At 33.9% G+C, this 23,443-nt stretch overlaps 1 protein-coding gene across 3 annotated transcripts; it reads left to right on the top strand.

Annotated features, from left to right (window-relative positions):
- The first annotated feature begins 1,789 nt into the window (after positions 1–1,789).
- Positions 1,790–18,877, top strand: LOC129287401 (uncharacterized). 3 transcript variants are annotated; one of them, XM_054923543.1, is made up of 16 exons: positions 1,800–2,437; positions 3,188–5,887; positions 6,181–6,595; positions 7,932–8,160; positions 8,530–8,694; positions 8,995–9,267; positions 9,386–9,631; positions 10,351–10,737; positions 10,831–12,237; positions 12,320–12,376; positions 13,275–13,703; positions 14,446–14,669; positions 15,108–15,241; positions 17,057–17,299; positions 17,378–17,556; positions 18,091–18,877. In XM_054923543.1, exons 1-16 carry the CDS (start codon positions 2,047–2,049, stop codon positions 18,205–18,207), a joined length of 7,596 nt encoding a protein of 2,531 aa, XP_054779518.1. In that variant the 5' UTR covers positions 1,800–2,046; the 3' UTR covers positions 18,208–18,877. The 3 variants fall into 3 exon arrangements, 2 of the variants coding, with proteins under 2 accessions (XP_054779518.1, XP_054779519.1); XM_054923544.1 differs by having other exon boundaries at positions 2,270–2,437; positions 3,208–5,887; XR_008587701.1 differs by lacking the exons at positions 15,108–15,241; positions 17,057–17,299; positions 17,378–17,556; positions 18,091–18,877 and adding an exon at positions 14,121–14,230 and having other exon boundaries at positions 1,790–2,437; positions 14,446–14,585.
- The last annotated feature ends 4,566 nt before the right edge of the window (positions 18,878–23,443 follow it).

A 23,443-nucleotide genomic window follows, 5' to 3' on the forward strand; every position in this document is an offset into this window, starting at 1 on the left:
TGTAGTATATGGTGCAGAGAGCATCTAATTGTGGCACATTGCTCCTTTTATGCTTAAATGACCTTTTTGATATTATTTGCAAAGTTTTTATGTCTAGCTGATATCCCTAGCTTAAATATTTTAAGTTTTGAATTGTAAAACTTGGGATCTCATTTGAATTTTAGTTTCTATTTCACCATGATTAAGCTTTAGATATTGAATCTTTTATTACCAAGTTAATGGATGATAAATATGGTTAAGTTAGTGTGATAATTAGATTATATTATAAGGGGAGAAGGTTATCAGCAATAATAGGAGGAGAAGGTCGCTAACAAATGAAGAAAATGGCAAGAAGCTTGATTGCGACTGTGATTTAAACAAAGAGGGAGGGGGAAAAATTGGAGTATGGAACAAAAAAATTTGAAATCTTTAGGGTTAACATGAAGCCAATTCCACTAAATAATTGACATGGAAAATTTTTCATGATAATAAAAAACATTTTTTTATGATTCCATATATATATATATATATATAAGTGTATCATGATACTGTTCATCTATATATGGATGAACAATGATGTTTTCTTTTCTTTTTTAATTTAAACTTTGTATATTAATAGATCATGTGAAACCTACAACAAAAATTAAAAAATAGATATGGGACTCACAGTAAAAATACTTAAAGGTATGAGACTCATAAAAAAAAAGTGTGTATGAGATCTAATATTTTTTTGTAAATGTAGGAGATTTATCATTTGTTACTTATATTTTGTATATGTATAAGATAATTAATTGTATATAATATATAAATTTAAATAATAAATTATAAAATAAAATATTTTATTATTTAAATCAATCAACTTCTTCGTGTTTGCTTTTATGTATGAGCAAATTTTAATCAATTTGCACAATTTGAAAAAATTAATTAATCCAGATAACTATGTCTGAAATTAAAAAGTTTGAATTAAGATATACTTGTAATTAACATTTTACTAAAAATATAAATGGAGAATTTATAATAAAATTATAAATTTAATTTTCACAAATTATAAAAATTTAACTCGACAAATTTAAAATTTGAAATAAGTTACTCGACAATTACTTTAATTAATAGGTATTTAAATTATCATTTAAATATAAAATATTTAAATTGTTAAGAAAAACATTTGATGTAAGTTAAAAAAAAATGCTGATTTTATAGATATACTTACTGAATGAGTAGATTTAGGTCATGTGGCGAATTCAAATTCGAGATAAATCACAATAATTCTATAGTGATTCAACTATTTTTTAAAAAAAATTAAAATTTTATTTTAAAATATTGAAGTTGCTATATATCTCATTTTTGACATTAATAGTGCACAATTAATATAGTATTGAAGTATGTAATATACAAACTACTTATATATAAAAAAACAAATCATTGAATCCAACTAATTATATATAACAACTTTGATGTTACAATTTTTGATGATCCTTGCAAGATTGTAAAAGCCTCTTAATCTTAGATATGACTAGATTTTGGTTGTCTTCCACGGTTTTCCATGACTTTGTATTTAAAAAAAAAAAATTCATGCTCCAAATTCCAGCGTATGAAACGGGTTTTAAGTTTTCCCTCCCTTATAAACGGATTTTATGACCTGAAACTATAAGCAGATTTAATTTTAATGAAGGGCTATAATATTATAAATTATAATTTGATTTGATTACGCAAATCATGGAGAAAAACATTTGTTAGTTCTTAACTTCTTATAACCCCGCGGAAATTTTCCGCGCGCTGTATTTATCATGCCATTTACTTGTAAATGTACTTCATTTTTTGGTTGAAATACCAACATCAAATTCTTTGAAAAACAAACATTCTTCCCACTTTGATTCACTTCATCGGGATAGTTCTGTAGAATTATGCCACTTTACGATTCTAATGCGAATTATGGAGGGAGTGTAAGTCACAGGTTCCTGGTGCTAGCTTGCCTGATGCTTCGTGGTTCATCAGCTGCTTCAGGGTTCTTCCTTTGCTAGATGCTACTTCTCTTGGCGTGGCTGATAAAGAGTTCGAAGATTCACAATGGCGGAGACAAGCTCTGGTTCTCTTAACACACCTTCCACCATCAATCCCATTGATCACCTTCCTCTCGGCCTTCACAGATCCGAGATCGTCACCCCTGCCCCCACTGGTTCCCAATCCACCATCGACTGGCTTCCGGATTTTTCCGGGTATTCATGGATCGCCTACGGAGCGGCTTCACTCTTAGTCATCTCCCACTTCCCCTCTCCTCTCTCTGCCGAAGAATCTCATATTGGTCCCATTTTAAGGCAAGTCTTCGAGCTCTCCAGCGACCCCTTGTCTGTCGTGGCCGCCGTTTCTTGGTCTCCGGGGACGCCATCCATTGGGGAGCTGGCGGCTGCAGCTGAAAATTGTATCTGGCTTTTCTCGCATGATTCGTTCAAGTGTAAAGGTGAGTGAAAGTTTATTTATTTATTTGTTCTCTACTGAGTAGTTTGAATTTTATTTGATTACTGAAGAGGGATATAAAAATGGACCGAACACTGAATTCGAAGTTGGAATAGGTTCGCATGTGCAACTGTTTGTTCATTTCATTTACCCATCGATATTTCTGCAATTTGGAAGAACTGAGGATTTGAGGTTTACATTTTCTACTTGATAAAGTTCATTGTAGATGTACAAGTTGATGAGATACGCTACAATGGTCGCAGTCAAGCTTTTGTTATTTTTGCCTTTTTCTTTTTAAATGATTAGTCATATCGATTTCAATGTAATTTGGTTTCTGATCCCTGTTTTGATTCTTTAATTTCCTTCTCCTCCCCTATTTCTTTACTTATTTATTTTGATGCTGAGGAAAGTTTGAGTTGGGTCTGGGGGCTTTCCAGGTTACTTCTAGGCTTCCTACCGACAAGAATATGAGATGAATTTATGAAACTGTTTGTAGAATATTTTCGAAAATTTAAGATCTCTTAAAATATCAGAAGTTTGCCTTTTGCTTGTGATTCTTTCTGAAACGTAGAAAACTATTCAGGTACTTATTTCTATTCATGTACAAAACAATTGTGCAACAGAGCTTCGAAGTATGGCATACTCTGTTAACCTAGACTAGAATTAATTGTCGAATGAGCATTTGCTCTTACTCCCTTTTTTGTCCCATTTGAATTGTAGATATTAAAACCACAATCTTGTTACTCATATTCAGGTTCTTTTTGTTGGAGCCAGAATGCAGTGCTTGCACATCAAATGAAGGTTGAGGCTATCAGATGGACAGGGTCTGGCAACGGATTAATATCTGGCGGTATGGAGGTGGTTTTCTGGAAAAAGAGCAACAGGTGTTGGGAAATAGTATGGAAGTTTAAAGCAGATGAGCCCCAAACTCTTGTTTGTGCAGCCTGGTCCATTGATGGCCCTTCAGCAACTGCAGCACATCCTAATAAACAGCATATTGAAGAAGAGTCTTTAGTTAATAAGGTAAGCAAATGTGTGTTAGTGAGTCAAAGCAATGGACTTTCTGAATATTCAAAATCTGAGCTACATCATCCTCTACCTGTCACAATGATTCAATGGAGACCATTGAGAGGAATGCCATCAAACCGGAAAGGGAGACACTCAGCTAGGCATGTATTGCTGACATGTTGCTTAGATGGAACTTTAAGGTTATGGAGTGAGGGTGATGATGGAAAAGCGAGGAAGACTCGCTATTGTGTTGTTTCTGTTATTGAGATTAACCATGCCTTGAATGGAACTCTCGGTGTAGATATATTTGTGACATGGGGAACAGAAAGTGGAGGGATATTTAAAATTTTTGAAGGAACCATCCAAGTTTTCTCCAAAGAAGGATTTGACCATGAAGTTGGACCATGTGATTGGTTAGTTGGATTTGGTCCTGGAATGTCACTTAGCTTATGGTCCATCCACTGTCTTGATGACCTCTCCCCCCTTAGATTTCCCCGAGTTAAGTTGTGGAGGAGACATGAACTCAGTGACCCTGAAACAGGAAATCTTTACAGGTTCAACTCATCTGATTTCAGAAAAGTATTACTTCTGAATAAAGTCATTTTATTGAGGAACCGCTGGTCTGGCCCTCCAGTTACATGCTCTCTAGTCCAGTTATTGCCATCTAATTCCTTAATCCGGTCATTTTTTTATATTCAATCACTAAATGATGCTGCAGAAAACTCCCTTGATAATTCCAACACTGAGAACGTCTCACATTTGAAAGGCGGAGTTTTAAATTTGGATGGTCATGTTGGGAGAATTTTAAAGGTTTCTATTCATCCTTGTACATATGAAGTTCAACTTGCTGCTTCTCTGGATTCTAATGGACTGCTACTTTTTTGGTCACTTTCTGGGATTTCAAACTGCATGGTGGGATGTCCAACTTTGGTTCCCACTTGGCAACTCTGTGGAAAGCTTGTAACTCAAGACTGTTGTTCCATATATACAAGCTTGAGGTGGGCACCTTCAGTATTTGATGATGAAAAGGTTCTTTTCATGGGACATGCTGGAGGCATTGATTGTTTTATTGTCAAATTTTGTCAAACTGAAGAAGAAAACATGCACCACCACTACTTTTGCTCTATACCTTTCAGTGGTCATGGTCCTTATGAGCATGGCCCTACTGATATCTTTGCAATTTCTTTGGACTCCACTTGTAATAAAACATTTTCTGACCATAAGTTTATGCTTTTGGCAATTTGGATGCGGGGATTTCAGGCCCTGTCATGGGAAATTACCTTGCACTCATTTGACATGTCAACAAGCTATTGTGAATGCAATTTTGATGCTAAGAGTCTTTCTGACAACAGTATGTGGGCATTTGAAAGTACTTTTGCTGGTAAAAGATACTGCATTAGGGTCAATCCTTGCTCATCTGAGTTTCCTACTACTGTTACTGATGGTCTGGTTACTAGTTTTGCTGTGGCTTGTCCGCCTACTGTTAGCCAAAAACAACAAAATTTTGGTTTCGCAAATGATCATTGTAGTTGTCATCCTGCATATACCCTCGTCACAGGCTGCTCTGATGGTAGCTTGAAACTGTGGAGTAGTACGCCTGGTAACATATCAACCTTGCACTTGCCATGGGAGCTTGCAGGTACGTTTGCTGCACATAAAGGTCCCATCGATGGTATATGTTTGACTGATTATGGTCAGAAGATTGCTACATTCTGCAACAGGAGTAATTCAAATGCAGTTAGTGCCATCCATATATGGCATGCTGTAAACCTGACCAGTGCAGGGACTTTTATTTTGGAGGATAAGCTAACCTTTGATGGTGACGTTATTACTTTAAACTGGTTCACTTTGGGGACTGGTCAGTTATTGCTTGGGGTTTGTTTGCAAAATGAATTGCAAGTATATGCTCAGAGGCGTTATGATGGTTTGACTTTGTTAACATCTGGAAACTTTTCCAAGATGAATATATGGGTTTGTGTTGCATCTGCTCATACTCCCCTTCCCATTAATGATTTCTTGTGGGGGCCCAGAGCCACAGCAGTGGTCGTTCATAGGAATTACTTTACTATATTTAGTAATTGGTTGTTCCATGTGGGTGAAAAGCAACAGATTAATTCTCATTCATGTGAATCAAAAGCAAATCTCTATAATTGTAAGGGTGGTGCATTTGAGGAAACGCTTGCTGCATTTTTCTCTGATAGTGACATCAGGACCTTTAGAGAGCTGTCAATTGGGGATAGCAGTGGAGACTGTGAGTCCATGCGGCCTATCAAAAGTAATATGAAGGCCAATGAACTAAATAGCAGCATACTTCTGGTTAAGTCTCAATTGGAGGCCCAGCTTAGTACCTACACTGGTTTATGGAGCATCTTTGAAATTGTGGAAAAATTTAGTGGATCTTTGCCTATTTATCACCCTGATGTACTCCTTATTAATATAAGTTCAGGTAATGGATGAGTATTTCTGGTTCTCCAACTTTATTCTTTTCTCTTCTGTCAGTGACTTTATCCAACTTAAAAGCAAAGTATAAGAGCTTGCTTTATAAAAAGACGTCTTGACTTGGTAATTTATGGTGTTCCAATTAATCTGCTGCTAATTACTGTTAACAGGTTGTTCTGTGATTTGCAAGACAATTTTTGTTCCCAATCTGCTTTGATATTGTTTGAAAGAATTCACTTATGAGGCATGCAATGGAGGTTGCATCAAATAATTCATGGAATTTTTCTCTAATGTTTTCAGGCAACTGGAAACGTGCATATGTGGCTGTGAGGCATCTTTTTGAATTTGTGATTTCTAATTATACTCCTGAAAACAGTTATATCTCCAAAAAAATTGGCCCTCCAGTGATCTTATTGTCGAATTATTTAGAAGGACTTATTTCAGAAAGTTCCCAAGATAGGGCATTCCAATGGAGTGTGGATGCTCAAAGCCGCTTCATGCAGTTTCCATATCATTCAGGTTTCACTGTTGAAAATACACCCTCAACAAAATCTGAGCTCAATGGCTTCAACAAATTGCTCGAAAATTTGCCTAACTTAGAAGCTATTATCAACATAAAAAAGACACTGATTCTTGCAGTTATTGATCTGCTCAGTGAAGTTAATAGTGTACACTCATCTTCTGCATATCAAAGTCTTGATGAGCCTGGACGAAGGTATCCCTAAGTTAGTTTAGTAATGTTTAGCTTTCTGTTATGCTTTCATATGAATTTTTGTTCTTTTTTATGAGTGAAATCCTTTGGAAGACGTCAAGAAAAGCATATGGCATATCCTCTCTAAATGTAAACAAAATGGAAACCCTAGAATCGGCCAGAAGAAACAAAAAAGGTTGGATCAAACTGCATTTACCAACTCTACAATGGACAAAATAAACTGAGTTTAATCTGCACTGAATCTCTTGTAACAACTCTTATCTCTTATGTACCTTGAAGCTTCACTTGTCCTGTACTGCTCACAGGAGGCAAAACAACGTGCATAAGAGATCTACTCTTGGAAAACTAAGCTTACATTCTGAGACATTAGTGGCTCAAGTGTTTTGCATTGCTTTTTATATTTTTGCTTTTTAGTTATTGCATTAAAACTTTAGTGGCACCTACCTGATGTTACCTTTTTCCAGAGACTTCTAGTACTAATTGATCCGCGTAGTTCTATATCATGCACCTTTGCATTTGCATAAGAATAATTTAGTTATAAAGGAATGAGCAATCAGCTTATCACTGAAAGTTATCTGTGACCTATGGAACTCATGCTAGGGCCTACACAGAATGTTAATCAGATGTCCGAGGCTCTGTTGGGTATCAAGAAGAAATGGTGTTTTAAGTCTTGATTCAGGATAAAGGATATATATATATATATATATATATTTTCTTTCGGGCAAACAGGATAAAGGATGATTAATGTTAAATCTATAAGGGGAGAAATCCAACTTAATTGGTAGCTCCTTTTCTAGTATTTGATTATGGGCTAGGAAATATAAAATTTCAATTAAAAGCTTACACACTTCGCTTATAAATTATTCTAACCTAAATTGTTAACAACAGAGCTTTGTATCCTTTGCCCCTTTAGGAACTATAATGTCCACTAGTATTTACGTTACCTGCTAAGTAATCTAATTGTAGTGTCCACTTGTAAAGATTTGCTGAATTGTAATTCTTGTTTGATAGAACTGCAAAACTTAAGAGCTTCATGCATAGATAAGAGTAATAACCTAAGATTGTAGAAGTGAGTGTCAAAAAACCAGCGAGAGTCATGGCTTCTCTCTCTGTGGTTACAATTAAGATGCCACAGATAGCTTGGATAGTCCTAGAATTCAGGGATGCCTTCAAAGAAATCTGAAAGCAGAACATCTACTAACTTCCAGATAAATGAGAGATAATAAAGCTAAATACAGAATAAAATTGAAATAAATAAGCAATATGGCATGTTTGGCACTGTCAACAAAGATGCTCTTGCTATGATGCAGTTTAATAAATGGTTTTCTTGTGTTTGCAGGTTTTGGGTGGGATTAAGGTTTCGGCAACTGCTTTTTGTCCGGACTTTTGGTAGAGTTGCAACTACAGAAGAGTTGATAGTTAACTCAAGGCTGTTTGTATGGGCTTACCACTCTGATTGTCAAGAAAGTTTGTTTGGTTCTGTCATACCTAGTGAACCATCTTGGAAAGAAATGCAAGCTTTGGGTATTGGCTTTTGGTTTGCCAATGTACCTCAATTGCGTGCTAGGGTAATGCTCAGTCCTTTTCTTTTTCCCAGTGCTCTCTGTGCTATATGGGGAAAATCAAGATCTTAAATTTATTCATAAAGCTTTGAAGTTGAATTTTGAAGTTTCTAGTATTATGATACTTTCTCAGGGAGACGTTGAAGGTTCTTTCAATCTTTCTGTTACACTCTAAATTTCTGCTGACGCTGTGTTGCCTGGAAAAGAAAAGGGATTACTTATAAGCAAGAAGGCAGCATTTTATTGATTGGTTATTTGTACATGAACTTTTCATCTTTAGATTATTACTTTTATATTGTATCTGTTTGTTCATTACCATGTCCAATTTAAACAGTTCTAAATTCTAATGCTTCCCTTTTACCCCCTTAACTCTAGATGGAGAAACTGGCAAGGGCACAGTATTTGAAGAACAAAAATCCTAAGGACTGTGCACTACTATATATTGCACTAAATAGGACTCAAGTATTGGCTGGACTTTTCAAAATTAGTAAGGATGAGAAAGACAAGCCTTTAGTGGGATTTCTCTCACGCAATTTTGAGGTACTCTGTAAATTCTGACAAGAACAGCTGCTATGACCCTGATCTTTTGTGTATCTTTTTCATTGTCTGGGACTTTGATCCTTTTTTCTTATTGTTCAGTAAAGCCAATAAGGGCTGCTGATTAGATAGTCAGGAATTAAGCTACCTTTATGAATTTTGTTTTTGTTGTTACTAATTTGGAACCCTGTACCAATTTTATTTACGTATATTATGCAAGTGTGAAACTTCCTCGTTAACATGCACTATTTTATTGTTGATGCTCCAAAAAATTATTTAGGTAACATAGTTATTTGATTACAGGATGAGAAAAATAAAGCAGCTGCTTTAAAAAATGCTTATGTCTTATTGGGGAAGCATCATCTGGAACTGGCTATTGCTTTCTTTTTGCTTGGAGGTGATCATTCTTCTGCTGTAAATATTTGTGCAAAGAACCTTGGAGATGAACAACTTGCATTAGTTATTTGTCGACTTGTTGAGGGCCATGGTGGATCATTGGAGCGTCACCTGATAACAAAGTATATACTTCCATCTGCAATTGAAAAGGGGGACTTCTGGCTTGCAAGCCTACTGGAGGTGCCTAAAATAAATAAATTTGATTAATATTTTTTATCATTAAAAGGTTCCTTTATATTCTGCATTTATACTTGTCTTGTGCATGTTCCAATTACAGCTAGTTTTCCATGATTTGTAGTGGGAATTGGGTAATTACTATCCATCTTTTCGGAGAATGCTAGATGTTTCAATAAATCCTGTGGCTCAAGACCCCATTGTTCTCTCCAACTGTGATCCTTTTTTGGACCCAAACGTTGGCTTTTATTGCCAAATGCTTGCAACAAAGAATAGTTTGAAGAATGCTGTAGGGGAGCAAAATTCAGCTATCCTTCTGAGATGGGCTACTCTTATGACTGCAATTGCCCTAAACAGATGTGGTACTCCTGTAAGTTTATCTTAAGAGACTTGATTTTTTTGCTTAGCATATCTTACCAGTTCTAACAAACATATTAAAACTTCAGTCATAAGTTGAATGAGATTCATGCTATGTTTGTCTAGCTCTGGTTGACATGTAGCATGTGTGCTCTTCCACAATTGGCTTCATTTGAGGAGGACGTCAGACTGTTAGATTAACATACTTGTTGAACTGTCATAGCCTTGCATGTGTTGCTGCTCTCATAAATGGTTTGTAACTATTGACTGTATAAAAGCCAGTTTGTTATATTCTAATTTTATATATTCAATTCTTTCAAGAAGAAATTCTTCTCTATCATTTTATTGTATGATTTTCATGCCTTTCTCAAGTAAATCCATGCATCTACCAGTTTAGTCAGTCTGGAAAGGCTTTATGGTGAAGAAGTCTTGCAGAGGCTCCTAGTGGCCAGCCAAAAAGCCAGTACTAACCATTATAGGAATTCTTAGAAGTGTAAATTCCCAGTTTTTGAACTGTTTCAAACTTTCCATATCTCATGTAAATCATCAAGACCATTTTCATTGTGGTGTCTAAGTGTAAATTTGATTGATAACAACTTCGTGTTTTGCTTCAGGCCCTGAAGTACTGTGTGTCAACACAATGCCAATAAAATGCACGAACAATATAACTTACATGTGTATGCTAATATGTTTCTGATGAGTAATTTTATGAAATGTATATCTTGTTTCAAGCTTGAAGCATTGGAGTGCTTCTCGTCTTCTATGAGCATGGTTGGGACTGCAGATCAAGGGAGTGAGTTGGGTGCTGGAAATGAGGCACTATCTAGTAATTTTAATCCTTTGCCAAGAAAATCAGCTAACTGGCTTTCTGCTGATGTGTCTGTGCATCTGGAATTCCATACTAAACTGAACTTGGCACTTCAGTATTTATCAAAACTGATAAGAGATCATCCAAGTTGGCCAGATAAGGTTGCAGGATGTGATGGGGAATTGGCGTATTCTGATGAAACCATTATGCAGTATGATAAATCACTTGAAAATCTAAGGCAAAAATTGTATGCTGGGCTTGCTCTGTTTGAACAGAGGTTTTCATTGGCTCCATTCTGTTTACTAAGAATGGTATGTAATTCACGATAATCTGGACTAAACCCTTTGGCCACTTTAAACATTATTCTTCTGGAGAAGAATCTTACTTTTCGTGCTTTCCTGCAGATTTTACTCTCACTTTGCCATCAGGGATTACTGAACATAGGATATGATATAGCATTTGGTTGTGCTCCAGGAGATCAATCTCATAAGAATAATGATACAGTTGACGCTTCTGCATTGTATTGCTCCTGGCTTAGACCTCTTTACAAGTCTACAATAGAAATCTCCTATTTCTTTTCAAGATTCTTTCCTGCCTGCAGTATGGGTAATTCCCAACAAATTTTAACTTTTTTTGAGAACAGTGCACATATTGAAAGTAAATTAAAGTTTTCAAGTGCTTGGGAGTCTCACTTTGTTGAAGGTGTCCTGGTTTCGCTTTGGCATTTAAAAGCCATTTTGAGGATCCGGTTTGGTTCTTTTAGCAAAAGTATTATGGAGAAAACTGTTGATGTTCTTAATCTGTTTGAGTATTATTTACGCTTTTCATTAGCTTGGCTTCAAAAAAACTTAGAAGCTATTTTTTTAATGGTTCAACCTTTCTTGATTGCTCATGCTGATGACCGTAACCCTTATGAGGTTGATATCGTGAATCTGAAGAAACTTATCCCAAAAATTATGGAATTGGAGGCTCAACATTCTTTGGTAGACAATGCCTTAAGATGTGGACAAGATGTACATGTTGCGAATGTAAAGCAGTTGATTCCTGATGATGAAAAATCGATGATTTTAGGGGCTTGCTTGTGGAAGCAAATGTCTAGATTCATGATATATAATTTGAATACTATCCTTGACACACTTGAAGATGAAGATGGTAATCCGTCTGGTTCTTTTCACAGAAAGTATGATTGTAAGGCATCAACTCTCCTGGCTCTGGATTCTGATGGTATCAACTCTCTGGAGCAGATGAGGTTGGTTTCATTGAGCTTATGTGAGCTACTGAAGACAACTGTTACATACACTTCCTCTTATCATATCAAAAAACTTGCAGCATTTCTCTGGCAGAAATTGGAAAATGATCTGAGCATAATGACTTTTGAGTGGTTAAAAAGGCCTAGTTTGTCAGAGTCCAATCAAGATCAAAGTCAAGGGATAATCAATTTGGAATTTAACACAAAAGATAACTACTCGATTTATCAAATATTATGGGATCACTGTGCTGATCCAAAATTGATATCTGACTGCTTTGCACAGGAAAAACTTGATTGGTCAAATTATTTGGATCATTTTCCTACTAAAGGATGGAATGACATGTATATAAAATTGACAGAGCTACATAAAACTGACGATGCACATGATTATGGATGTAAGGTTGGCATCAGTTCTAGTCATGAAGTTGTGTCACCTGTTAAAAGAGCGTTTCAAGGTGCCCATGCTTCTGTAAATTCCCACCAGAAAGATACAAGTAGTAAAAATATCACACTTTTCCAGAGTCCTAGAGAAATACACAAAAGAAATGGGGAACTGTTTGAGGTGATTTCTTCTCTCTCTTTTGGTCTTGTTTTTATTGGCAGTAATGTAGGTCACAAAATGACATGATGCTACATTTGAGCAGGCATTGTGTATAAACTCTACTAATCAACGGGAAGCTGCACTTGCTAGCAATCGGAAGGTCATTTCCTGCTCACTATTCTTAGTTTCTCTGTTTCTTCTTAAATCACAATTTTTATGTCGAATTGTCCTGTGTTAGTGGCTTGTGTTTGGTGCTCAGCTTGTTTTTATTTTAACATATTTTTTTTTTGTCTGATATACAGGAGATTGATAAACTTTATTTATTTTTTAGCCTCTTTTGCATTATTTTTTTGGAAATCATATCTATAGGTCCTTATAGGTTTACTCAATTTTGAATTAGGTCTCTACAGTGTATTTTGTTTTAATTGAATTTTTATAGTTTAACCAATTAAATTTTTTAATCCTTGAAGGTTAAAATCCATTAATTTTTCCTTTAAAAAAATAAAAACTTTCATATTTTTATTAAATGATTATAAGACTTTAGAATTAATTACATAATTTTTATAACTCAAAATTTATATAATTAGGTTGTCTTCTAAATATTTTTTATACATGTAGAATTTTCATTAAAAAATAATAATAAAAATATAAACAATGGATTAAATCAATTTTTTTTTTATTTTGGCTAAAAGTATTCAATTAAATTTTCTGCAAACTCCAAGAGCAATTTTTTTTTTTGTAAAATTTAATAATTCATTATATATAATAGATGAAACTATAAGGGTTTGATTAAAACAAAATAAACTATAAAGACCTAATTCAAAATTGAGTGAAATTGTAAGGACCTGTAATATATTGTCCCTTATTTTTTTCCTGTTTTTATTTTGGAGGTTTTGTTATCCTCCCCCCACCCTTTTTTTCCCCTATGGAAATAATGATGATTATTGCAATGCTCATTTTGCGTAGTAATTTTACAAATGTATGTGGTCCTTCTCTTAAAATGACATAAAATGTACATAAGTGTCTTTTCTTTTGTTTTTTCCTTCAATCTAATTCAGGGCATACTATTCTTTCATATGGATGACGGGATACCTTCTGGTGATAAATCAGTTCATTTGTGGTCTGAGGCTGATTGGCCACAAAATGGGTGGGCAGGTTCGGAATCCATTCCAGCTCCAACATGTGTTTCCCCTGGTGTTGGTCTTGGGAGCAAGAAAGGGGCACACCTTGGGCTGGGTGGAGCCACAGTTGGTGTGGACCTTTCAGCAAGGCCTAGCAGAGACTTTACAGTTGGTGGAGCATTTGGCATTTCCAAATATGCTGGAACTGGGGCTGCTAGATTAGGTTGGGAAATTCAGGGGGACTTTGAAGATTTAGTCGATCCACCAGCAACTGTGGAAAACATAAGTACAAGGACATTGTCCAGTCATCCATTAAGGCCACTCTTTTTGGTTGGTTCAAGCAATACGCACATTTACCTGTGGGAGGTATGAAATATTAAGTTGATGTGCATATTAATGTGGCTGAACCTGGATGTGCATGTATTTTTACTAGCAGGTGTGGAGCTTTTTTTTAGGCCTTTTCCCCCTCTTGAACTTTTCTTGAAGTTTCCTAAGTAGGGAGACTAATACTTTCCTTTTCCAAAACAGTTAATTCAAAAACTAGGATCAAAATTACATTTTCACTACAACCCCAAATGTTCTTGCAAAAAAGTTAATTCAAAAACTAGGATCAAAATTACATTTTCACTACAGCCCTAAATGTTCTTGCAAAAGCATACTAAAGAAATAAAATGGAAGTTTCTTGCCCTTGAATAATATTTTGTTCTGGACTTTCTTTCCAATCTGCAAGAAGTTTACGTCCAGTCTAGCTATAAGCCAGTAACATTTAGCATGGTGCTCTAGGTGTCTTCCTTCTGACAGAGGCATAGGGAAAAAAGAAAGAAAACTTTGAAGCTGCTCTTCAGACATAATAGTTGTTCTTCATGTGAAGTGTGCCAATTATTCCCACCATGGTATTTGGTGTGCTTGAGATCCTAGCATTATAGAATTAATGAAAAAGGGGAATTTTTTAAGGAAAAAAATCTATTTTTCTGTTAATACTAGAGGCATTCTAGCATACGGATACAATTATAGGATGTAATATCTGAGTTACTCAAGTGCATTAAGGCAATTGCCTTTGTTGTCAATATTTCTAGTATCTGGTTGATAAATACTGCTCTAATCGCAGTTCAACAAAGATAAAGCTAAAGCTACGTATGGAGTTCTTCCTGCTGCTAATGTGCCTCCACCATATGCTTTAGCTTCTGTATCAGCTTTAAAGTTTGATCACTATGGACACCGATTTGCAACTGCAGCGTTAGATGGAACTGTCTGCACATGGCAGCTAGAGGTAGGAGGAAGGAGCAATGTTCGTCCAACAGAATCATCCCTCTGCTTCAATGGTCACTCGTCGTATGTATTTTACTTTTTTGGTGCTTCCATTTATAATGTTTGCCCCGCTTGACTTAAAGCTGCATTTGGATTAGTAGTTTTGTCCTTGTGAATAAGTTACTTTTTTTATTCTTCAATCTGCAATATATATGATGAAAATTGAAAAGTATCCAAGTCTGCTTTCTTTATGTAATGCTTTTCTGTATCAGATTTAAAACTGTAAGCCATGATTTTACTAGAATTAGTTATCAAACATGTCACTTGAAACTGAGGGATGACAATAAATTCAGGACTCATTGTCATCAGAAATGGGATTAATTGTAACTTCTCATCCACAATTATGAATGTGATGAACAACCATTTAATGCATGTTTTGTAAGTATAATGTGCATCAAGTTTGCCCCCCTTTCCCTTGCTCCTTTTATTTAACCTTAAGTTTTATTCCATGTATGCTTTCAGGGATGTAACTTACTTTCCTTCAAGTGGATCAATAATGGCTGTGGCTGGATATAGCTCAAATAATTTCAATGTGGTTATATGGGATACTCTAGCTCCTGCAACAACCTCTCGAGCTTCAATTTTATGTCATGAAGGTTTTGCTCAAATTTTTGTTACTTAAGTTTTAGGAAAAATGGCAATAAAATCCCTCCAAATTATATAAATAATATTCCGGTCTCTTGAAATGTTATAATTCCATTTGTATCAATAAATTTTAAATTGAAAAGGCTATTTTATCCTTATTGATAAGTTGTGATTTTTTATTCAATTATTGCGATTCTTTAAATAAAAGTTGCTATTCGTTAAACAAAAGTGTTTCGGACTTGTTATTTTGAGAACTTGTTTTTTAATAACAGAAATCACATTTAATAAATTGTAATTTCTTGTTTAACTTTTGCGATTCACAGAACAAAACTTGTTATTTTTTAAACAAAAGTTGTGATTGGAGTTTATTATTTTGAGAATTTTTTTTCAATAATAGAAATTACATTTGACAAATAATGATTTCTTGTTCAATTCTTGCAATTCACAAAACTAAAATTGTTATTCGTTAAAAAATGGTTGTGATTGAGGCTTATTATTTTCAACAAAGGTTAAATGGTCTTTTTACTATAAAATTTATTGACACAAAAGTCCCCAGGGAGTTTAGTGAAGTTATGGCATTTCGAGAGACCTGATTGTCATTTATATAATTTGAGAGGATTTTATTATCATTTTTCTTAAGTTTTATATGTGTTAATAAAGTTACACTGTCTAAATTTGATACATCCTCATAAAATTGGTTTAGCGTACAAATATGCAGAGTTATAACTCTTCAACTATTATTCCCAAATGCATGCTTTTTGCAGATGATATAATTTTTTTTTTTTTGTAGAGACAAGATAAGAGATTAATTGTAAATTTGAGATATAGAGAAAGACATTAGAGTCAAAAGGTTTGCCCCGAGCAGGAGTAAGATAGAATATTTGTATTGTAATTTTGATGGGAGATCACTCAGCAATAATTTGGAAGTGAAATTGAAAGATCAAATTATACTTCAAGTGAAAAAATTTAGATATTTTAGAGTTATTATCCAACATGATGGGGATGTTGTACATAGGATGCAACTTGGGTGATTTAATTGGAGAGAGGTTAAATGAGTTATTTGTGATTGAAAAGTATCTACTAAACTTAAAAGGAAGTTTTATCAAATTGTTGTAAAACTAACTATGTTATATAGTATTGAATATTGGGCTTTAATGGGACAGCAAGAGCATAAAGTTGGAGTAGTTGAGATGGATATGCAGGCATACACGTAAAGATAAAATTCAAAATGAAGATATATTAGAAAAAGTGGGTGTAACATCTATTGAGAAAAAGATGGTAGAAAATCGTTTAAGAGAACTTGGATATGTATAAAGAAGATTGCGGGAGGCATTGGTGAGGAAAGTGAAATGGATAATTTTGAATCTTGTTAAGAGAGGTAGAATAAGACGAGAGAATATTTCTGGAAACTGTTGACCGAGACCTCTTAGTTAATAATATTCTTAAAAGTTTGGTAAATTATAGAGCATGATGGAGTCACACAATCCATATAGTTGACCTCACGAAGAGGGATAAAACAACTTCATCTTGTTGTATAACTCTTTAACTAATAAACCAATAATGTTCCTCATGGCTGTATTTCGTTGATATAATGCAAATTTTTAGCCTTGAGGTAAGCTTAAATCATAAACTTGGATGGGCCCTGAACTTGGCTTAGCTATGAGCGAACTGATTTTTTTTCCTTTTTTTTTTTTAAGTCTTGGGAGGTGAGGGTCTTTTTATCAATGTGGATGCAATGAATTACTGCCTAAAGATTAGTTCTTATTTCATGTATAAGGATTGGCTTATGTGTATTTATGGTGTCAACGGTGCTCTTTCTTGTGAAGGTGGTGCTCGCTCCCTTTCTGTAATAGATAACGACTTAGGAAGCGGTTCTATTTCCCCTCTTATTGTGACTGGTGGAAAAAATGGTGACGTTGGAATTCATGACTTCCGTTACATAGCTACTGGAAAAGCTAAAAGGCACAGGTACGCTGATAACAGCATCCAAAGCACCCCCAAGTCATTGAATTCTGACAAGGACAAGAATGTAAATGGGATGCTTTGGTATATTCCGAAGGCTCACTCAGGTAAATACGAGTTTCTGTGCCCCTATAGTTATGGTTTTCTCTACAATTAAATCATCTTGCTAACTTTTCCAATTACAGGGAGCATCACAAAAGTAGCTGCCATCCCAAATACCAGCTTGTTTTTGACTGGTAGTAAGGATGGAGATGTCAAACTCTGGGATGTCAAGAGCACCCAGTTAGTCTATCAGTGGTCAAAATTGCATGAAAAGCACACCTTCTTGCAGCCAAGCTCTCGTGGATTTGGGGGTGTTGTTCGGGTAATGATTTACACCTGCATAAAAGCATGTTATCATGTTTTTTCGTTCTTGGACATTGCATGCCTTTACCATTTCTTTAATAAAGGAGCCTCTGGCTATAGATATTGTGCCAAGCTTCGATTTTAATTAAGACAAGAAAAAAGTAGTACTTCGCAAACATAAGTAATCTACTCTAGGGACAGCAATGGTTGGTACAATTATTAAGATTAAACTTTGTCAACAAAAAAATGTCCTAGGTTCAACTTTTGACGATGGTCCTGGGAAGTAGTTATCCACTAATTGCATTGTGTTGAACGAAAATGTGAGAAGCAAGAAATTTCACTACTCAACCGGAATAGTGTACAAGTTCGCCATCAACTAATTACTACTACAGCTTAGTCACACTAATCAACTAAACACTTAGAACACTTATCAGAAACACTAACACTTAGCTCATCGTGTTTTCTGCATCATTCAAATTTTTATACAAAAAATAAATAAATAAATTTCTTGGTTATGTGCGTGCAATAAGCCTTTTTGTTTAAAATGCTACAGGCTGCTGTTACAGACATCCAAGTTGTTTCTCATGGTTTTCTTTCGTGTGGTGGGGATGGAACTGTCAAGTTGGTGCCCCTGAATAGGAACATGCTTCGTCACGAAGTTAAATTATGATGCGTCTGAGGCACATGCTCGGGATTTTTTCCATGCTACAAATATATTTCATAAGGGCATAAGCAGTGAGAAGTTTCTAAGACTATATGGATAACTGACTCAAGCGCTGGCATAAGATGGTGCCATTTTTGCAAGAAGGAATTCTCCAGTACATCCAGAGACCACAGATATGTTAGCTCCTATACAGAACGAGGAAGCAGTCCTTAACTTGGACGAGTAATGCATCCTGTATCATGAACTTCTCATCCATGTGAACGCATCACTTATTTGAACAGCATATATACATATATATATATATATGTATATATTGACGCTGACTTCGCTCCTTCCTTTCTGAGAAAAACCATAGTTCTCTCAAGGTAAGGAAGCCCTGAGGCTGACAAGATTTTTAGAGAATGCTAGTATTTTCGTTGTTGGTTTTGGTTGGAATTGTTAAGGTAGTCTAGAGGGTGCTAGTTTGGCCTTTTCTGACTGTTAGGCTTCTCCGTTGCCTAGGGTCTATGTCCATCTGTAATCATGCCTTACGGTTCGTATGTAAAAGGGAATTCTTTCATTTACTTCAAGTTATAGAATTGATAATATACACAAACTCTGAGAGTGAGTTGGTGGAATTTATGATGGTGAGATTAATTGACGCATCAGCTTTATAATAAGCTTGCTCTTCCCACTAGCTGTGCTGTGTGTTCCTTCTAAAAAAAATTTCACGTGTTGCTATGCTCAATGTTAAGTGTCAAATTATCCGCCACTTATATATGGAGAAAAATATACATTAGAGCTTATCAAATACTCCGTCAAAAAATGTAAGAGATTTTTTGAGAAGTTTAATGTTAAAAAATGTAAAGTATTTTTAATCTTTTGAGGTGTAATTAATTTTTTTTTCAAAATTACCCTTATTAATAATAATTTTATATTTATTGTAGGTTGTTTAATAGAGATAAATATAAAGAGATATGATTAGTTTTAAAGTGGGTAATTATTTTATTAAAGGGTGAGATTTGATTAAAAATGTTTTACATTTTTTAATAGAAAGAGTAATAAAAAATATAATTTATATATCCAGGTATCATATAAAATTGATAAAAGGTCACTCAATGCAGCACAAGTGTGTAGATATTCATGGCCAATTCATTCAATGGCTATGAAAGAAATATCCGAATTATGTTATTAAAAATCCTATATATATATATATATATATATGAATTGTTTAACTATAAGGGTGTGCATACAAATGGAACCACTTCACTTGCCTGTCCCCCTGATGCCGAAAGAGTTCAACATTTCATATTTGAAATCATTTTTGTGTGTACATGCATACTCCATCATTGTGATGGGGCACTGATTTAACATGATTTGACGCTTTATCATGTTTTATTTGAATCTTACCGATTAAATTTATTTCTATGGCCCAAAAAACAAAAAAAAAAAAACAACTCACCAAGTAAATTGGACCAAGGTCTGTATAACATAGAATTGATCAGAACTAATCATATCTCAATTCTTGAAGTACTCCTAAGTAATACAGGATAATGCATTCACAAGGCTTTGTCTCACGAAAAAGTGGCCCCCATAAATGTACGGAAAAATTTATTTCATCCGCATTTTTTGTAAAAATAAATAAATATACAATAATAAAACAATCATTGTTATTTTATTTTTTATAAATATTGATATTATATATATAGTATTAAAAATTTGAAACAAATATGGAAAATTTTCACTTTTGATTTGTAGCAGTGTTATATATACAATTATTTTCACAATTTCTTGTATTCCTTTTGTTTTCAAATATAAGAGAAATTATTATGTGTCTTTTTTTATTTTATTTATAAATAAAACTACAAATTTCAAAAAGCATTTATTACATTTTTCCCTATCATTTATAAAGTAAATATTTTTCTTTTTTTTTTTTGGATACACAAGAAGAAAGAAACTAAACACTGGTGCTAGTGTCTTGCACCAAAATAACAACTAAGTCAAGGGGGGGGAGGGGACAGGGTGAAACCCATTAACACAAAAAAAAAAAAAAAAACTAGCTTGGAAAAAAGGTTAGTAGCTTTATTGGCGTCCCTTGAAATTTGTTAAATAAGTACCACCTTTTCTTGAGCTAGCAACACTTGAATTTCAACAAGAAGTTTAGCATTCAAATAGTTAAGAGGATTAACACTATTAAATACATTGATAGCTTCACATGAATCAAATTCAAGTATGAGCTTCCTATAGCTAAAGTTCCAAGCTAATTTAAGCCCCCACAAGCAAGCCTAGAGTTCAGCAAAAAATGAGTTCCCATCTATCATTTTAAACATAAATGTTGTTTTGAACTCTCCCTTAAAGTCACACACTAGTCCACCACAGCCAACCTCATTTGTACATGCAGAGAAGGCACTGCCCACATTAAGCTCGAGCCAATCATCACTTGGTAGAATCTAAGTGCCACTTAGCAAACGCCCATCCTATTTTCTCTACATTGTACCTTTAAGCTTACTTCGATATTCTGTGAAGGTATTAATAATAACTAAGGTCTGTGCATCTATAGAGCATTAGAAGTAGTTTTACTTTGAAAAATCATCTCATTCTGTTGTCTCTAAATGAGCCAATAGGTTATCAAGAAATTAGAGCTCTAAGGAACACCATGCTTGGTTGCCGTTGAGCACATATTCAGTTGGATCCATTGTTGCAGATTTACATCAAAAAATGACCTTCTATCTCTGTGGTCCTGAAAATATAACCAGAATCTTCTCGTGTTCAAACAACCCCCTAGCATATGCATGATGTCCTTAATTGCTGCCTTGCAAATCTTGCAGCATTCCTCCACATGTGTTACTCGCTTCTCGTGATCTGTTAGTCAGTAGTAAGATAACCATAGAAAAAACTTACATCTTTCAGGGATCCATGGCTTCCAAATCTTTTTCTATGTAGTAACACAATTAGCAGGAGGTGGGTCTAAATATTCATAAGCTGACTAGACTAAATATTGACAGCTGCTCCATTTCTACGAGGCATCATGACGATTAGCATTCATTACAATTCTAGACTTAATAGACTCTCAAGTGAATTTAATCTTGATTCAAACGCTAGGGCTAGGTCTTTTTCCTTCAACCTTTGGAATCACATTTGAGCCACATTTATACTTGTTACGACCAACTTGGACTTAAAGAGCTTCTTGTTGTTTAATCAGAACCCAACCTAGCTTCATTTGAAAGGCTTTGTTCTACTATTGCACTTGCCTAGCACCAAGTTTTCCATTATTATTTGGTTTACAAACTTTGTCCTAAACAACTAGATGCACTTTTCTTTGATTACAAGGATAATTTAGTCTAGTTTTTTAAGTTTTAAATATAATTATTATACTTAACTAATTTTTTAAACCATATGAATGGACTATTTTCTCTTATATTTGAAAATATGGGAGTACATTCTTTTGTGGTGAGACACAGCATTTCTCTTCTTGATATGCTTCTAGCAATTTTATGTTGTGGAATGATCATTAAATATCGAAAACATAATCTTTGATTTCTATAGTTTTATTGAATTTTCTTTAATCTTCGTAATTTTTTTAGTATTTTTAGTTCTTATATGAACTCAAAGCATTGAAAAAACTGAAACTATAAAGATCTAAAAATAAATATCACCCAATCTTTTTGAAACTATAAGGACTAAAAACCTTGGTAAAAAACTAAAAGAATTAAAAATAAAATTCGATAAAATTATAGGAATTAAAGATTATATTTTTCATATTAAACAAAAGAAATCATTAGTAACTTGGTGCGTGATCACATACAAAAGCATCAATCAAATATCAAACAATACTAATAAAAATTAGGAAGAATTTCAATAAAAACCCTTAGACCATGCTTATTTAAATTTAATGCCTTTAAATTTATGAAATTTTACTGTAAGGAAACTAATTTGATATTAAATTTTTTAGAGAGATGATAAAATTTTCCTTCATTTAAATTAATATAAGAACTTCCCTACTTATTTGTTCATTATTGTACTTCATTTGTTAATTTACTTATAAAATGTTATTCATTGCCTTACTTAATTTATTTTCATTTTAGGTGTTTAAATCATCTTAAGATAACTTATTGGTTCTTATACTATATGCTATTTATTCACTTACAGATTGTTGTTGTTTGTTGCCCTATCTCATTTATTCATTGTCACACTTTTACTTGATTTTATTTTAAAGAAATGAATAAGTGAAGTAAGAAAGTTTTGATATTAGTTAAAATGAGAGATAATTTTATTATTTCTCTCAAAACTTTAATATTAAATTAGTGCCTTGGACTACATTTAAATTTTAAAAATTTATGGGCTTTGAATTTAAATAAGCATGATTCAAGAATTTTTATTGAAATTCTCCCTAAAAATTACATGTCATTTTAAAACATTTAAGGGGTGACGAATTTGTTGGGTTTAAATAAAAACACTACTTTTGATCTCTATACTTTATTTGATTTTAGTATAGGTCCATGTACTTTGTTTTTTGTACTCTAGGTTTCTATACTTTCCTCCATTTACAATATTGATCCCTACATTTTTAGAAAGATGTTGATATGATATAAACAATATTAATAATGCTGACATATTAATTGATACTATTAATTTTGTGCTTATGTTTCAAAATGATGCTAACATGAAATTATTTAATAAGAAAAAAAAAACTACATTAGATGAAATAAAAAAGCTGATCTTAACCTTTTGAATTATCAACAAAATGTACAAATTTCATGTAGACATTTTTTAAAAAATAATAATTGCTTATTAAAAATTTCATGTTAGTGTCAATTTGACACGTGAGTATAAAATTAATAGTATTAATTGACATGCTAGCATTATTAATATTATTTGTGTTACCTCAACGTCTCTATAAAAATATAAAAACTAATGTTATAGACACATATAAATAAAAATATAGAAATTTAAAATATTAAAAAAAATATAAAAACTTATTCTACAATCCAAATAAAGTGCTGGGATCGAAATAGTATTTTTCAGTTTTAATAAAGACATTATTTGTAAAATACAAAAATTAATAAATTATAGACATAAAATGACAAAGCGGCTGAACCGCTGAAATGCTAGTTGGGACTTGGGCTGAACCGCTGAAATGGTAGTTGGGACTTGAGATATAGGATTTTCCTATGTACACCCTTGCAAGAGTTGAGGTGCTATCTTTCTCAGATAACGTGGAGCATATCTATATCGTTCATTGTCGGCCGCCATTCGCCACATG

The sequence above is a fragment of the Prosopis cineraria genome, unplaced genomic scaffold (assembly GCF_029017545.1).
Source record: "Prosopis cineraria cultivar Desert tree isolate PC_DT_omini unplaced genomic scaffold, ASM2901754v1 PC12, whole genome shotgun sequence".
Taxonomy (NCBI): domain Eukaryota; kingdom Viridiplantae; phylum Streptophyta; class Magnoliopsida; order Fabales; family Fabaceae; genus Prosopis; species Prosopis cineraria.

Coding starts and splice junctions, on each gene's coding strand:
- LOC129287401 (XM_054923543.1), top strand. CDS start 2,047: ATGGCGGAGACAAGCTCTGGTTCTCTTAACACACCTTCCACCATCAAT. Junction 8,695..8,994: donor TTCTCTCACGCAATTTTGAG/GTACTCTGTAAA, acceptor ATTTGATTACAG/GATGAGAAAAATAAAGCAGC. Junction 17,557..18,090: donor GATTTGGGGGTGTTGTTCGG/GTAATGATTTAC, acceptor AAAATGCTACAG/GCTGCTGTTACAGACATCCA.